Here is an 18,518-nt window from a genome sequence, read left to right as displayed (position 1 = left end):
CTAGATAGTACAAAATTAAATTTGGGCTGTTACCAACATAAACCCTGGATAACTACAATTGTAACTTCAATTGATGGGTAATAGAAAAGGTGTTTCTAAGAATTGGTTGCCTACTTTCCTAGAAAGTATGCATTATATCTGAGTAATTACCTACCTAAAACAGTCACAACTACACGGTACTTAGTTGAGTTGATGGGTAATTGTGGAGTTTTTTCTTAGTATTTCATGTAGTTCCTCTGTATTTACCTTATTATTACCAGTGGTAACTACCCAATAATATACTATGATTTACCATATATTTACCGGATAAATACTTAGTAATTAGGGGACTGTAAAAAATAAAGGGTTACCCTATCATTTAGTAGGGATAGTATAAAGTACACCGATTATAATGATAGTTATAGATTTATGTATCTTTCAATGTGTAGTAACTTTAATATATATCTTAACATGTTGTGGATTCTGTTTAATTTAGTAATTATAGGTTTACATAGTAAGACTATAAAGAGAATATGACATTAAGCAAACTACCTAATCTTCTCCAGGATGACAGTGTGCTGCCCTGTGTCGTATGAAAATATAAAAGTAAAAACACAAGGAAATAAAGATCCGTCGATTAAAGAAATTCTGGTGTTCACCAACAACACAGCCTTTAGTCTTTAGGAAAGAGACAGAACATTAAAAAGGGTCACTAAGGTGTTGAAAGTAAAGATCAAGCTGCTGGGCTCCTCAGTGTGGAAGATAGATCAAATGAGGAAGCAGACTTTGAACGACAGCTAACTGCGTCTGAAACCTTCATGATGGTTCTAAAGGTATTTGTCAGGGCTTGTCTTCCACCAGAGCACACAATCATAACCTAATCAAATGATGAGATAAGAAGTTTGATGAAGTCCATATAAAGCCACCAGGTCCCAGGGATGACATATATTCTGAGTTTGAAAAGTGACATTGAAGTGTTACCTCAAGGGCATATGATACTGCTGTGGCCTACTTTGTATTGTGTGTGGTGAAATTATCCTGAAAGTATCAAAATACAACTGGAAGAAACGCAAAGGAAATACTATTCCAAAGACGAAGAAGAAAACTACTAGACTTTAAGGAAAGAGAAAAAGACCACAATGACCGAAACGACGAGCCAAACATGCATAGTAGTGTCAGCTATAAAGTTTATCCATGCTGTCAGAAACGGAACGGATCGAACCAGGACACAGAGAAGGTACTGAGAAATTGCTGTCTGTTGAGGTCATTCAAATAATCAATGCTTAATTTAGGATGATAATGATTTGTTAGGATTACTGTTGTTTGTGTGTCACTGCACTCAAACATGGGAATTACATACTGCCATGCACACACACACAGAGACACACACACACACACACACACACACACACACACACACACACACAGTGATGTTATTCTAGAAAGGTCCAAGAGGGTTAACCCTCTCCCAGACATGCCTCATATAGCCATTGAAGACTCCATCCTTTCACCAAATATCCTATGTATTTAGAGGAGTTTCATACACTTTTTAATCAAAGTGTATAATAGTGTAGCGAATGGTTGTTTTCGAGATTATGGGTGTGCATTATTTTATGCATTCATGTCTTAGAGACAATATTGTTTGAGGTCAGTAGGTTTCCTTGTTAGATTAGTAAAAGTAGCCTATCACTCTTTCACAGATCCAATATAAAATAAAGAGATCCAAAACGTAAAGGTTTTGCGATAGAACCAGGGGCGGAGCCAGAGGGGTGTCCGGGGTGGCACTGGACACCCCTGTTATCTGATTGGCCACCCAGGGTGCCACTCTAAAATGTAATTCGCTGCTCGGAGTTTGATGCTTATCGACCTCTCATTTCTCCTAGCATTTATTTGGACATCCGGCCGTGCCTTGAGGGAGGCACTCACCCTCAACATGGAGGTTGGTGAAACATTCAGCCAGTCTCACCAGGGCTGCAGAACTATGCAGTTCAAATTTCTGCCTAAGATCATTTGGCACTTTGGCTGTTCATGAATAAAACCTTCACTGTGTACACTGACGTTCTAAAGTGAGAAGGGCATCATGTCACACAGATTAAATTTGGTCTCAATCAGGCCAATTCTGAAACTAATAGCAAAGAAAAGTGAATATAATATACAATGGCATAAATAAAAGTGCCATGCAGAGCCCAAAATTCTAGAAACAAAAATGTTCTAATTCCCTCTAATTTAACCTTTACATCATCCTGTGCTAAAAGATAAAGATAAGTCTGGGCAAAATAAATCGAAGATCCATATGTAACAAAGCATTCAATGTATATGTAAGCTTGATTAAACAACTGTACTGTAGCTAAGTAGGGGTTGTTTTTGAATAAAAACAAACTTGCAGTAAAGTTTGTAATATTGGTGGCCACCATTATTATTTGTATTTTTCAAGATCATTTCTGTTTGATAATATTTTTTGCAGGCATATATTTTGTTTTCAGTCATATAGAAAATAAAACATTGTTTGACTCGGGTAGATGGATCAGAGAGGTCTATACAAGTTGGTCTGTGACACATTGTTTTTGTTTATTTATTATTATTTACTTCCATAAACAACATATGCAAATCATGTGACACACAAATTCTATCTGTGAATCTAAGTGAATGATCACCTCTAATCAGCAATCAAAGGATTCATACATGCTCCTTAGATGCCAGATTAGGATTACACCCTCATTTTCTGACAAGGCCTATGGACCCCTGAAGTAGTCTTGGCCATCCCATGTCACCAAGACACTATTTCGATACACCAAACCCAGAATAAACTGGAACCAGAGACTGCTATACCCAAAATGTAAGCTTTATTGGCTTAAGACATGAATCAAATCAATGGTAAATAGAAAAACTTAGATTAGTCTAGAACAGTGGTCTTCAACCTTTTTAAGCCCAAGATCCCTGACCTCAGCCTTGGTGAAAGGCAAGATCTACCTATTGAAGCGTTGCGAGAAAAAACACAGCCCAGATTCTACTTCCAACTTGAGGCCTTTTATTTGACTAATTGTATTTGAATAACATTGGCTTTGGTCCAACTTTCAAATTGATGCAACAAAGAAAACACTGTAACAAGCATATCAAACCTAGCTGTCTTGAATTTTACAATGTAGGATAAATTCATGGTGAGGATGACAATGATACCCCAGTGGTTTAAGAGATTTAATGCAGACTAGAGCTGTCAAAGTTCGACCTTGGTGTGATCAAGATTAATGTAGCTTTTTCGCAAGCCGTATGTTTTTCAGTTGGATGCAATCTGCTACTGCTACTGCTACCGGCCATAATCATGCTTTGTTAACAATACATCAGAAATATTTTCACATATATGTACACAATTAACAGAAGGACAAAAATAATAGAAGAGGCAGATATTACAAATCATAAAAAGATGTATCCTTAACAGAACTCAAGGAATCTATAATGGCTTTTTGCCAAGATTAAAAGCCACTATAGGAGCGGGGTAGATGTCGCGCAATCCGAAGAACAAAGTAAAGCAATCCGATTCGAAGTTCCATCAAAAATGCTTTATTAAATAAAGCTTCAAACAAAAATGATTTGTCTCGATAACTATACTTATTTGCGAACATTATTGTTTCGATTAAATTATTGCCATACTTCCGTTATGGCTCCAACAGAATCAATATTGAGTTTAAAGTCTTCCATAACATGAACATCATTAGCTTTCCCAGAGACCGCTTGCATTATGAATATATTATGAAATCTGCTATAAATCAGGTTCCATGTGAGGCTTATCAAAATAAAAAAATGTATCAGATTCCTTACATAGAAAACTGTTAATGTCTGTATACCATCAATCAATATTAAAAAATACATTTCAAGTCAGAAATTACATTTTTCTTAAAACCTGCTACCATTTCCTTTCATTGTTAATCATCCTAAACTTTTGAGAAGCCCAAAAGAACCCCAGAGGGATTTGCATGGATTTGATTCAAACCTATTTTGATTAGCACAAAGAATAAAAAGGGCCCACTTGCCAAAGTAGCCAATTAAAATGATTTATAGAAAATACAATTATTTGCTCTTGCAGATGATAGTCAAGAGTTGGCATTGAAGGCAAGGACACTCACTGAACAAAGAGCCCAGGAATGTGTGTGTGTGTGTGTGTGTGTGTGTGTGTGTGTGTGTGTGTGTGTGTGTGTCTCTACTTAAACCTACACAGAGACACTGAGGAACCAGGCCACCCAATCCCAAACCCAGGGAGGAGGGCCTCCTGGGTGAAGGTAGACTGGAAGGTGTGGATGTGTGTCAGTGTGTCTGAGGACCCTCCTACATCTGGGGACACTCTGTAGAAGGACAGAGTGCCAGCAGGCCGGTCCAGATACACTCCTACTCTGTGAGAGCCAGAGGAGGTGAGAGGTATGTCTGTTTTAATACCGTTGTACCAGGCATAGTAACCATCTTTATCACAATAAAGACTCCAGGACTTGTTGTTCCCTCCAAGCCTGCTTACATCACTTCTTCCTCTCCTTGTGATTCCTCCGTATGTCACTGCTATATAAACACAACCCTCCCTCTCGACCTCCCAGTAACAGCGGCCAGTCAGACCCTCTCTACACAACACCTGGGCACAGGAGTCAAATCTCTCTGGGAGATCAGGATACGAATTCTCTCTAACCCATGTCACCTTTCTGTTGTCCTCAGAAAGAGTGAGCCGTCTGTAGGCTGTGTTTGGGTCCAGTGTGAGCTCACAGGCATCTGAATAGGAGAACAAGACAGGATTAGACAGAGCCCAAATTTAATTGAGGTGTATTTGAACTGGTGGAAACATGTATACAATTTGTTTTGTTTGTCGTTGAGTATGGTGGCACGCAGTAGTTTAGTATTGAAATACTGGCAACATATTGTTTGGGCCTCCTACGCTGTTATATAAACATTCTAGTTCAGTGTCTCTTTGCTATTGCTAGCAGACCTGAAGAAGTCCTGGTGCTCTGAGAATTTCAGGACCGCCTCATTATGTGGGCACTTTAACATGTTTGTGTGAGGTAGACTAATTCCTTGGGTATCAGGGACGTGATCATGAACAGATAGGATAAAGAAAATGCTATATTAACAAACAGCATCACCCCCTTAATAATAATGTATGTGATTGTTCTAATTTTAAATATATGTCTCATTATAATCCTGGCAATAGAAGGTTAGGTTAATAATAATGATTATCATAATAATACAACGGTAGTTTTTCTAATAGAATATAAAAAAACACGTCATTGCTATTATAAATAATGTTGCTGTCATGATTATTAAATGATTATTTAATAATGATGTTTATTAGTAACAATTGTAATTGATTAATGTGAATAAAAAATAATAATACCAATTGGATAATATACAAGTAGCATTTATTGTGATTGTGACCGTTAACACTATTCATATCCGTAGGATACATAATGTCAACCATCATCTTCATTCCCTGTTGGATTTGAAATGGTCCCCTAGTGCTTTTTTGATGGACGTTTCCATCTAAATAGTTAGTGTATGTTGTGATGAATCAAACAAAAACTGAACTTACACTTCTTTAGAGCTGATTTAAGGAGAAGCACCTTCTCCATCTCCATGTTCAGTGTTTCCTTCAGCTGATCCAGGGATCTCCTCAAGGTTCCTACGTATGACGGAGGACAGACCTCCACTGTCGTCCAGTCCCTGGTCGGTGGAGGATTATTCGGGGTTCTGAAGGTCTTGAGGCAGAGGAGATGGTCTTCAGTGTCTAAGAGCTGCTTCACCTCTGAGCTTTTATTGGTCAGATCTTCAATTTCCTGCTCCAGCTTTTTGATGAGGCCCTCAGCTTGTTCCTCTGTGGATTTCAGTTTCTCTTTAACAGTTTGGTAGAGATCCTTCCGGCACTTTTCAATGCAGCGCATCAGAAAAGTGAGGACCTGCACACCCTTGGCCAGCACTCTGTCTGCCTTTGCTTTGCCGAGTTGTACTTTGTCTTTGATCTCCTGGATCTTTTGTTGTCTCTCCTGGATCATCCACTGAACTTCAGACTCTATCTTTTCCAGCTGGGCCATCTTTACTTCATATTCCTCCTTTAGTGGTACAACAGGATGGGACTTGTGGTCCATCACTGTGCACAACATACACACACACATCTGTTCAGTCTGGCAGAAGAGCTCCAGAAGTTTGTGGTGTTTCTTACACATCCTGTCTTCCAGACGGTCCATAGGGTCGACTAACAGATGTATCTTTAGGCCTGCGACTCTCTGATGGGGCTCCAGGTGGGTGTGACAGTAAGAGGTAAAACACACTAGGCAGGACTTCACGGCCTTCAGCTGGGTCCCAGTACAGACGTCACAGGGAACTTCTCCTGGTTCAACGCAAGGCTGCTCTTTGACTCGTACAGAGGTTCTGAACTGATTAACCATCTCTGATATGAAGGTATTGACCTGTAAATCAGGTCTTGTGGGGAAAATCTTGATGCAAACAGGACATTTGTACTGGTCTTGTTCATCCCAGAATGTTGTAATACAGGCTTTGCAGAAGTTGTGTCCACATGGTGTGGAGACGGGACTGTTGAACACATCAAGACAGATGGAACATGAAAAGTTGTCCTCAGACCAGGGACTGCTAGAAGTGGCCATTCCTAGAAAACATTAGTATTATTAAGTTAAAAGATCACATTTGTTTTTAGAATGTATTCAAACGTTAAATAAAGCTTTTCATTCATTATAATGTATGTATACATTTATATATATGTATATTTATTTTTTTTGTTTCAAACAGAACAGGCAGGTACAACATGTAACCCAAGACACGACAGCTTCATGAGGATTATGGGTCCATATGTTAATGTTTCGGGCTGTCAGACTTTTCTACCACACTGTGTTACTATTTTAATTTTTATATATATCCAATCTCAAATAACACTTCTATCAATTATGGATTTAAACATGGTATGTATCAGTCAACTACAATGATATCCGGATGACACATAGCCTCACTTGTCTAGAACACAAGTGTCCCTCCAAACTGCATAACCTTATATGGACTTCCTCATGATTCAGGCCCACAGAAAACAAGACCCAATCCAAAATTATGCTTAAACACCTTCACTGACAAAGATGGCCGAAATCCTGTCTAGTCATAATAATCATGATAACAACAGTGCATCATATCCTAGTACTGTAAACTAATAATACTTTCACTGTGAATTCCTTATAATCATATTAATCATAATATTACAGTTGACTCCCAGCTCAAACAATATACGCAGTCCAACCTGTAGGCATCCTTTAGCAACTTGCCCCTTAAGCCCTACCTGTATTCACTGTCAGTCACTTTGGATCTGCCAAATCATTAATTAGTAAAATAACTAATACTAATTAGTTACTAATTACTGATACTAAAATTAAAATAAATGCATCCAATTCACTTCATAAAACAATAGGTTTCAATTAGACTAGTTTATTAAATGATATTAAAACATAATTAACAAAGTTAACTGGAATCAATCAATAGCAATCAACCTATTGATAAGATATATAAGTGAAGTACATACTTATGATACATCACGAATCAGAGTTGGCTACAGTACCTTCGTCTTCTTCTTGCTGTAAGAAAGTGCCTTACACCATACCTTCCGCCTTAGTAGCAAGTAAAGTATGATGTTGTGAACCAACCAGTTGGTCCAGTTCCCCTCCCACTTTATACTCTTCTCAGATTAACCTCTTATGATCAATGTCCTCAGTCAGCTATGAAGAATAATCACAAAATATGGACAAATAAACAGAGAGCTGTGATATGCAGAAGCTCACAGAAAAACAAAGTGACACTTGATGGTTCAACCAGCCTGTAGAGACACTCAGTTACTGATGCAGCTCCTTCTTACAGCAGATCCAACAGGAACATTAATATCATGTTATCAAAGAACGGAGAAATAAACATAATTAAAAGAAGCACATGAAGTAGAAAATGGCTCACACACACATTCTAAGAGATATCAGAGACTGTTATTAAGTAAGTAAAAAAGCAGTAGTACACATAAACAGCAATACTGCAGTGGGGTTTAAAAATACTACAAATGCACAATTCATGAATTCACACTTTTTACTTTTTCGTATTTTGTGCAGAAAACCTTTTGAATTAATCTGATGTCAATGATGACAGTTTATATATTTCATGAGCCACTACTTGTTTCCTATTCATGTAGACTTTAGTCCTCATGGGACTGTTTTGACCTCCTTGTCATGTTATTATTATTCTTGTGTGCTCCCCCTGCAGCTCCTGGCCTCCTAGCAGCTCTGGGAGGTGAGAGACCTCCTGTGTGTTCCTCTTCTATGGTTCCTTCTCCCTCTACTATTGGTGGAGTTTGAACTGTAACACACCCACAGACACACACACACACACACACACACACACACACACACACACACACAACCACGCACACGCCCAGTTTGAAGTGTGGCCATTACTCATTACTCATTAATAGCACGATTGTTATTCATTATTCAGAAGCATCAATTTAAAGACATACTGTAAAGTTTTGTGTTATCATAATGGCACAAGGGCTCCCCTTTATGACATTATTATTCTGAGATGCTTTTTTTCATAGTTATTTTGCTTTTGAGATTGTCAGTTGACAATAAAAGGTGCTAAACAAATACAATATATTGTAATTATCATATAATATGTAATGTAATCTTTCATAATGGGTTATGTTTCTATAATAGGCCGAGACATTTTCTTCATTAATTTCTCTTTGTTGTATGATTCATCTGGTTGGGTTGGATTCTTTGTGTGTTTTCCCTTCTTCTTCTTGGTACACCAATTACACCAATTACAGGTATTTAGAAAGGTATGCACGTGCACACACACACACACACACACACACACACACACACACACACACACACACACACACACGCACACACACACACACACACACACACACACACACACAAACACAGACAACCAGTGGTTCATTTGTAAAGTGGGAGGTCCCGGAACACAGAGGGGAAGTATTGCAATCCCTGCAATACTTTGCAGGGATTGCTCTGTAAATTAAATTGAGAATATAACTGATGCATATGCATGCTATTTAAAATATGGCAGCCTTTGCCAGGGACGTGACGTGTTAGTCTTCTGCGATCTGATCGTATTTCTCGAGCCGGAATTACACCCAATTCTGCGACCCACCGAAGAACGTGACCCCAGGGTGCGCTGTTGCACATTTTCTGCATCATGCACGAGTTTGAAGCGTAGACTGGCATGAAGTCGTTCACGCGCGTAAACATGCACGAGCTTAAAGCGTATCGTCATCAATCACTCGGAATGGATTCGTTTTGTGACACCGGGCAATACTTTCTTTCTTGATAGCGTCTTACTGACTGTAGCGTCTTATGCGGAAAGAAGCAACGGTGATGGACCGTACTAAACGCCCTATCCATACTATGGGTCTGACAAATGCTAATGAAATCAAATGTATTTATTAAGCACATTAAATACGGTGTGCTTAATAAATTATTTATTTATGTTTTTGTTATAATGCCCACCGTTTTTATTTTTATGCCCACCGTTAACTAATGCCACAATTATTGAGGACCACGATCATCACAGAGTCCACAAGCAGCGCAGGTCGCAATCAACGATGGGTCACAATCAATGACAGCGGACCGTCGAATTCTCCGACCCCACTGTAAATGCGGGAAAAATGAGTCAAACCCCAACCAAATGTTTTCAGGTCATTTCTCCTCATATCTATATGTGCACACAATTAATCATGTCTGCGATCATCACAGAGTCCACAAGCAGCAGGTCGCAATCCACGATGGGTCACAATCCATGACAGCGGAACGTCGAATCAACCTGGTCTCACAGGAATCCGTGAAATGACCACAGACGCTTAACTCAAAATCCGTGGAATCCTCACGGAAACATGCCAATTTCCGTGATATGGCCACGGATTTTGCTCTAATGCAAGTTGATGACACTCATATTCCGTGGCACACACACAGATCCCCGTTTCAATTAACGAGTCGACCACGGGCGCTTTACTCAAAATCCGTGTTGGCCTCACAGAATCACTTAAATTGTCCGTGACATGCCAACGGAATTTGCTCCAATGCAAGTTAATGACACTCATATTCCGTGGCACACACGCACACAGATCCCCGTCTCAATGACCGATTCAACCTGGTCTCACAGGGATCCGTGAAATGACCATAGCCTATATATATATATGAATGAAATTCCTATCGACGGTATTGTGGTGACCCACAACGACAATAATAAGACATTCACCAAGGGACTGTACCTTTAAGGAAAAGGGTTTTGGGGTAACAGTTCCGGTTTACGACAGTTCGCGTTTACGAGTGTTCCGGTTTACGGCAGTTACGTTTTGGACTCATGCTGGAGTAACTTGTATTATTGAAGTGGAGAGTAAAGCCGACTCGACCCATCTCCGTCTCTTGTCTAGTCATTTACCGCACTCCACAATTGGTGACCCCCGACGCGAGTTGGATAGGGCTGGATTATGTTGCACATCGACAGTGATAACAACGCGCCCGCTGTGGCGCCAGCCGCCGCTGGGGGCGCGGCTAACAACGCGGCTAACGTTGGCGCTATCTATGCTGCCACCGTCAAGTTACCAGACTTTTGGCAGCACAACCCACGGTTCTGGTTAGAACACATCGAAGCCCAGTTCCAGCTGAGAGGAATAACACAGGACGTGACGTGAAGTATTTCCACGTGGTAGCAGCCTTAGATGCCTCGACGACGGCGCGGTTGGAGGCTCCTCCAGCTGTCGGCAAGTACGACGCACTCAAGACATTCCTCGTGGACCTTTTTGAACTGTCGGAGCTGGAGACGGCGGACCGCCTGCTCTTCCTGAACGGCCTGGGTGATGGCAAGCCGTCCGAGTTGCCATCCTTCCTTTTCGCCCACATCTCCACCCCGCAGGGGGCGGTTCCCCTCCCGGACAAGGTGGACACCATCGCCAGTTTCCCACGCCCGGGCACTGTGAAGTCCCTGCAGGAGTTCCTGGGCATGGTGAACTTCTACAACCGTTTCCTCCCCCATGCGGCCCAGCTCATGCGACTCTTGTACAACGCCTTGCGGGGCAGGAGGCCAGCAGACGTGTTGGATTGGTCCACAGAGATGACGGCTGCCTTCGATGCTGCCAAGACCGCGTTGGCCAACGCTGCTCTGCTGGCGCACCCGTCTCCGACCGCCCCTGTTGCTCTTACTACGGACGCCTCTGATTACGCCGTAGGGGCTGTGTGTGAGCAGTGGGTGGGCGGAGCCTGGCAGCCGCTGGCCTTTTTCAGCAGGAAGCTCCGTGACAACGAGAGGAAATACAGCGCCTTCGACAGGGAGCTCCTGGCTCTTTTCCTCGCCACCCGTCATTTCCGTTTCCTGTTGGAGGGCCGTCGGTTCACGACTTTCGTTGACCACAAGCCGCTGACGTTCGCCATGGCCAAGTCTTCAGAGCCATGGTCTGGTCGACAGCAGCGTCAGCTCTCCGCCATCTCTAAGTACACCACTGACATTCAGCATGTGGCCGGCAAGGCCAATTTTGTAGCCGACTGCCTCTCTCGGGTGGTTATTGGTTCCGTCCATTTGGGCCTCGACTACGCAGCTATGGCTGGGGATCAGGCTATGGACTCTGAGGTACAGGCCTACAGGGCGGCACCCACGGCGCTCCTCATGGAGGATGTGGTATTTGGCACGGCCAACACTACGCTCCTCTGCAACGTCTCCACTGGCCAACCGCGCCCCATGGTGCCTGCTGGCTGGAGGCGTAAGGTCTTTGACACAATCCACGGCCTTTCCCACCCGGGGGTGAAGGCCTCTGCTAAGCTGGTGGGGGCCAAGTTCGTCTGGCCGGGCCTGCGGAAGGACGTCAGGGCCTTGGCCGCTGTCTGTGTGGCGTGCCAGCGTGCAAAGGTGACTCGTCATACCAAAGCCCCCTTGGCTCTCTTCAAAGTGCCGGAGAGGCGTTTCGACCATGTGAATGTGGACCTGGTGGGCCCACTTTCACCCTCCCGTGGTTACACCTACCTCCTCTTCATGGTGGACAGGACCACGAGGTGGCCAGAAGTGGTTCCCCTGTCCTCCACTACAGCAGCTGAGGTAGCCCGGGCGTTCGTTATGGCTTGGGTGGCCCTTTTCGGCACACCGTCCGAACTTTCCTTGGACCGGGGGCCGCAGTTCACGTCGGAGCTTTGGACTGCGGTCGCCGGGGTCCTGGGGGTGAAGGTCCACCGTACCACAGCCTATAACCCACAGAGCAACGGGCTTTGCGAGCGGTTTCATCGGGATATGAAGGCCGCGCTCAGGGCCAGCCTTACGGGCAGCGACTGGGCTGACCGCCTCCCATGGGTTATGCTGGGCCTTCGCTCCGCCCCCAAGGACGATCTTCAGAACTCGTTGGCAGAGCTGGTGTATGGCCAGCCCCTGCGCGTCCCTGGGGAGTTTCTTCCGGACGCCACGGCCCCGTGGTCGGCTGCCTCCCATCGTGCTGCGTCCCGGGACATTGCGGACGCTTTCGTTCCGATTCCGACGTCTCACCATGGTCTCCCCCGGTCCTACGTTCCCATGGATTTACCGTCAGCCAAGTACGTTTTCGTCCGCCACGATGGCCACCGTACCCCGCTGCGGCCCCCCTACAATGGCCCCTTCTGCGTCTTGGAGGGTGGGCCTAAGAACTTTGTTGTAGATATGGGGGGCAGACCTGAGCGGGTGGCTATAGACCGGCTCAAGCCTGCTCATGTGGATATTGGCGAACCGCTCCAGCTGGCTCAGCCCCCGCGGCGGGGGCGCCCGCCAGCGGCAGCCTCAACACCTGGCCCTGCGGCGGCCTCGACTCCTTCTCCTGCCTTTTGCCCTTCTCCTGTTAAGCGCAGCCGTTCTGGCCGCCTGGTCCGCCCCCTAGGCGTTGATTTTTCTAGGGACTGTTATGTGCTAGTATGTTCTGTTTAACACGAGTGGGTGTCCAATGTTCTCTGTAGGTTCCCTGTTCGGTCTGGACCTGTTAGTTTGGGTGAATTCTGGGGGGGCTTGTGTGGTGACCCACAACGACAATAATAAGACATTCACCAAGGGACTGTACCTTTAAGGAAAAGGGTTTTGGGGTAACAGTTCCGGTTTACGACAGTTCGCGTTTACGAGTGTTCCGGTTTACGGCAGTTACGTTTTGGACTCATGCTGGAGTAACTTGTATTATTGAAGTGGAGAGTAAAGCCGACTCGACCCATCTCCGTCTCTTGTCTAGTCATTTACCGCACTCCACAGTATGGCACTATATCCCTGTTTTCGCCCATGTTCCCATCTTGAATTTAATAGACCATTTTCGTTGCTTCAAGGAGGTCTGGTGGTCTCCGTATAGAGGGATTATCAGTCTACGTCACTCCCCGTTCTATGCGCATGTCGTTGGCAGAAAGAGACCAGAGCGACAAGAGATGCAATCCTGTCTTGTTGTGCGGTTGATTGCACAATCCCTTTTAATAAGACTGATTATCCCATTTATTCTACTTCTTGCTTGCCAACATAAAATCAATTCAAACACGTTAATAATTATGCTTTTTCTTATTCGTATTGCTTGCTTATTAAATGTATACTCTGTTTGAGTTCATCTCCCTCAAAAAGTAGTCCCCTTTAATTATGATCGATCCAACATGTTTTGGACACCTCGAAGGGCATTATCCCGCTTATACCATGGTCACTTGCCAAAGAAAATAAATTAAGATCATTCATTTGTATTTTACAATCCAAATATAAAGTTTTTCACATGCCTTATTTTTTTTTTCCTGGTAACGCCTGAGGGTTCGACTAATGAAACAACCATTACCCTCCCGTAAGGTTTTTATGCAACGAAAATGTTGTTCATTTATACCGCAGATACTATAGGGTCTATAGCATATAACCACATTTTCTGTTTACAGTTTAATGTATTTTCACAATTTACCAGCTCTCGTTTTGAAGGCTGAACAGACAATTTGACTGGAACTACTTAGCAGGTGTCCATATGTCAGGGATTAATGGACACCCTGCAGCCAATCAGAATCAAGCATTCCAAAAAATACAAGCGGCGTATTGATCTACTTTTTGATGACTGATATATATATATATATTTTTTTCTTTTAGAAACCTTAATTTTTGGTGCACCCCCAGGTACTTGGTGCCCTACGCACTCTGCGTACTCTGCGTATGGGGAGCGGCGGGCCTGTATGCTACAGACCCTAGAGTATCTGTGTTATAAATTGGATTTGTAAAACGCATGAAAATATGAATGAATGATCTTAATTTATTTTCTTTGGCAAGTGACCATGGTATAAGCGGTGACCATGGTATAAGACCAAGTAATAAGAATGCAATACGAATAAGAAAAATCATAATTATTAAAGCATTTGAATTGTTTTATTATGTTGGCAAGCAAGAAGTAGAATAAATGGGATAATCACCTCAAGGCAGGGCAATAAACAGTTTGATATAATGGCTTGTGGAGTAACGTGGATATAGCGGCTGGCACATCAAACTGTTTATTGCCCTGCCTTGAGGTGATTATCCATTACTTGGTTTAGAATGAACAGAAATATCATTCATGATATACTGCGATATTCTCTTGATTGAGTTCATAGACACGATTGTAAATCAGCGGTTGGAGTTGAGTCATGCACATGAGAAGCCTCTAACATGATTGTAAAGACAATGTAACTGTACAGTCAAATGTGAAAAGATAAACACAGATTCAGTCGTTCATACTGTATAGATGATAAACCCAACATTCAGTCATTTATACTGTATAGATGATAAACCCTACATTCAGTCATTCATACTGTATAGATGCCGGTCTGAATCAAATAGGCGTTCTCCGTCACAATGCTCATGGGGAACTCCTGCTATGGAGAACAAACCAAATCCATGTGCACAGATTGGGAAAACCGTGCACATGGTTTCGGAATCCGGGGAACGGTTTACAAATCTGTTCGCTATAAGACCCCACAGGGCCTCCGTAGGAAACCGATTTAATATGTGATAAAGGCACTTGACAATCAACAGCTAGCTCCTGAAGGCTTTTTATTAAACAATAACTTGATGAAGTAAACAAATACATTTATTTAGAGTGAGGCACTGCAACTCTGGCATGAAGCCAGGGGAAGGGTGAGTGTTTTTTACATGGCCGTCTCGTGGAACACCAGGTTGCCGTTGGTTGCACTGCTGTGTTTGCTGCTGGAGTGACTCCTGTTCTCGTAGGCCTGTGAGCAAGAGGGGGAGAGATTTTGAAACGTTAATCTGTAATGCCGTATCAATATCTGTGACTAAACACCCTTCAGAGCACTCAACTCTGCAGTTATTTTTGTCAGTTTTTAACCTCTTAGTGGACCTTGTACAATATTGTAGATCAGGCTCAGACACTTTCAATGCTTTTTACATGCACTTGTTTGTTGTCTTTTACATTGTCTGTATCGCATGTCGTAATGCGCTGTAACTCGTACCACGCAAAATTGGTAGGATATGGAAAATCCTTTTTCAATACTTCTTAATACAAACATTGGGGGTATGAATTTCATTTTTTTTCACCACTTGACTTGGAATCTAAGGTCTGGATTCGAATCAAACCGATTCTAGATTAAAAATTGATTGTCGATTCAGTACATAGGGGAGCTTATTTCCTGATCTACTCCAGGCTCAGTGTGCTAGGAAAGATGGTATGGCATAAAGTGTGCATAAGATTATGTGTTTTATATATTCGAAAAAGTAAAATCAACTGATTGCAATAATGTAAACACAGAACCCCTAATATATACTAATGAATGAATCTAAACTCTGCCGAGTTTTATTAGTAGTAGTAACTAGTAACGCTGCACTTTTTGTCTTCACTCAAAATTGTATTGTGGGATTTCATTGTCCTCACTTGCAGGTGTCTTGAGGTTAAGTCTCAATGGGGACCAGCAGGACTCACCTTCTTCGCGGAGGCCAAGAGATCCTCTGCCTCCTGCTGGCCGGTCTGCTGCACCATCTTATAGAAGATGCCCTCGGGGTCCTGCAGGAGGGTGTAGGGCGCGTCGTAGGCCTGGATCTCCCCGGCGTCCAGCACCTGGACACACAGTGGCCTCTCAGTTCAAAAGCTGCTCCGTAACGACAGGTCAGAAACACTAAAGCAGAGCTGCTCCTATGTTTTTTTTCCTTTTGTCGACCCAATGCTGACTTTTGACAAACTTAAGACTTCAGTTTGCTTGCAAGGTTGTGTCTGATCAACAGACTTCTAAAGATGTTTGCGGTTCACCAATCAAAGGTCCTCGGAATCGCTAGATTCAGCCTTAACGCACGGTTAGTACTCATGGTAACTGGTCAAGAACCGTGGCTTAAAACCAGCATGGGTGGTACAGTACAGTAGACTTAGGTTTCTGTAAGGTAAGGGGAGGAGGGTTAGGAGGAGCAGCTAGGAGGAACAAGCAAGAGTGAGGAGTGGTGGGAGGAGGGGTTGCTAGGAGATAAGAGGGTCACTCACCATGATGCGGTCGCTGTCTATGATGGTGTTGAGCCTGTGAGCGATGGTGAGCACCGTGCAATCTCTGAACTTTTCCCGGATCGTCCTCTGGATCAGCTCATCCGTCCTATGGCAGGAAATACAAAACTCAGACTTCAAGAGCAACAGAAACCAAGGTGGAGCAACAGCAGCACCCCCGCTGGTCAAACACACTCTAGTACAAGCGCAGACTCTGTGGGCGGTACCTGGGGTCTACGTTGGCTGTGGCCTCATCGATGATGAGAATGCGGTTCTTCCTCAGGATGGCTCTGGCAAGACAGACCAGCTGCCTCTGCCCCACGCTAAAGTTGGAGCCCGACTCGGCCAGTAGCGTCTCCATCTTGGTTGGAAGCTCCTCCACCACAGACTTCAGCTGGACCTGCACCCGGAGAACACAGAGAACCCCTTCCTTTAACACACAGAATTACCTCCTTCAACACACGGAACCACTTCCCTCATCACACAGATCTACCGCCTTCAACACATGGAAGCACTTCCCTCAACACACGGAACCACTTCCTTCAACACACGGAACCACTTCCTTCATCACACGAACCACTTCCTTCAACACACGGAACCACTTCCTTCATCACACGAACCACTTCCTTCAACACACGGAACCACTTCCTTCATCACACGAACCACTTCCTTCAACACACGGAACCACTTCCTTCAACACACAGAACTCCTTCCTTAAACACCAGAACCACTTCCTTCAACACCACAACCACTTCCTTTAACACAGAACCACTTCTTTCAACACAGGGAACTACTTCCTTCAACACAGAAACACTTCCTTCAACAAACGGAACCACTTCCTTCAATGTGTGTGTTCATAGTGTATCTGTTCTGGAGACAGCGTTTGTGGTAACGATATGATCAGGGATAGAAGGGATACTGACCTCCTGCAGAGAGGTCCAGAGCTCTTCATCAGAGTGCTGGCTGAAAGGGTCCAGGTTCTTCCTCATGGTGTCGGTGAACAGCACAGGATCCTGGGGAACCAATCAGAGGAGAGCTTAGCAACAGAACCTCCAGAATCATGTTATGAGCCAGCCATCTCCTCCCAGCAGCAGGAGTAGGAGGAGTACCTGAGGAATAATGGACATCTTCTGGCGCAGGTCGTGGAGGCCGAGCTCAGAGGTCAGTATTCCGTCCACGTAGATCTTTCCCTGGGGTTCTGCCAGGCGGAACAGGGCCGACACCAGGGAGCTCTTCCCAGCACCGGTCCTCCCCACCACTCCCACCTGAAGGAAACACGGAGAGCATAACCAATCACACTACAGATCTCCAATGGGTCATCCCTGGATGTTGTAGAGTTGTGGCCGGCAGTCAAACCAAGATGTCCCACCTTTTCCCTGGGCAGGAACGTGGCGTTCATGTTACGGAGGACCACCGGCCCGTCGGCGCTGTAGGAGAAGTTGACCCCGTCGAAGGTCACCAGGCCTTGGCTCGGCCAATCAAGCGGGGGACGCTTCTTGGCTTCCCATGGTGCTTCGCTCTCCAGCTCCGTGTACTCCATCACTCGCTCCACTGAGGTCATCTTAAGAGAGAGAGTTATGTTTTAAACTGAACAAGGTCCCCAATTTTATATGTGAGGCCGGTTAGCCATTTCAAAATCAAGCAACTTATATCAATATCACAGATTGGGTGAGTGTCCATCAAGATGAATGATGGATGGATCAACCCCAATGGTCCCTTATCTACTGGACCGTACCAATTGGTAGGCTCAAGTTAGATCAATCTATCATAAATCTGGATTTCAAATCCAAATTAACATTACAATACAGGACCTCACAAACACATCTTAATTGGTTATTGACCCAATTGGACCCCAGACTAAGTTGGGATCCAGCAGTCCTTAAATATGTCACAGCAGAGCTTCTGGGGGAGACGGCACAGAGACAGAAACTGAAAACTGAAAGGGGCAGAGTTATGTCTTGTTTCTATCATAGATCTTCTATTGAAGAAAACTAACTTGCGTGAGTGGATAAAGCAAAGGGGGACCTCAGTGTAGTGCTAC

The 18,518-nt window shown here is 43.8% G+C and overlaps 2 protein-coding genes across 2 annotated transcripts in view; both read right to left on the bottom strand.

The window, feature by feature from the left end:
- Positions 1 to 2,911: 2,911 nt before the first annotated feature.
- The window catches only part of LOC307074718 (tripartite motif-containing protein 16-like), a 298,259-nt gene continuing 282,652 nt past the window's right edge, over positions 2,912 to 18,518 (bottom strand). Inside the window, 1 exon segment of the mRNA XM_079734990.1 lies at positions 2,912 to 4,728. Within this exon segment, the coding sequence (XP_079591116.1) occupies positions 4,175 to 4,728 (554 nt within the window). The 3' untranslated portion in view covers positions 2,912 to 4,174.
- The window catches only part of LOC307075084 (ATP-binding cassette sub-family C member 4-like), a gene marked incomplete at both ends in the record, with an annotated part of 28,246 nt that continues 24,868 nt past the window's right edge, over positions 15,141 to 18,518 (bottom strand). Inside the window, 7 exons of the mRNA XM_079735590.1 lie at positions 15,141 to 15,224; positions 15,932 to 16,066; positions 16,481 to 16,586; positions 16,705 to 16,877; positions 17,401 to 17,490; positions 17,587 to 17,742; positions 17,847 to 18,038. Coding sequence (XP_079591716.1) covers positions 15,141 to 15,224; positions 15,932 to 16,066; positions 16,481 to 16,586; positions 16,705 to 16,877; positions 17,401 to 17,490; positions 17,587 to 17,742; positions 17,847 to 18,038 — 936 coding nt within the window. The remainder of the gene's footprint in view (positions 15,225 to 15,931; positions 16,067 to 16,480; positions 16,587 to 16,704; positions 16,878 to 17,400; positions 17,491 to 17,586; positions 17,743 to 17,846; positions 18,039 to 18,518) is intronic.

Source organism: Pollachius pollachius, assembly GCF_949987615.1.
Source record: "Pollachius pollachius genome assembly, chromosome: 4".
NCBI lineage: Eukaryota > Metazoa > Chordata > Actinopteri > Gadiformes > Gadidae > Pollachius > Pollachius pollachius.
The sequence above is the reverse complement of the archived record's forward strand: the minus strand, read 5'-3'. Positions and strand labels throughout refer to the sequence as shown.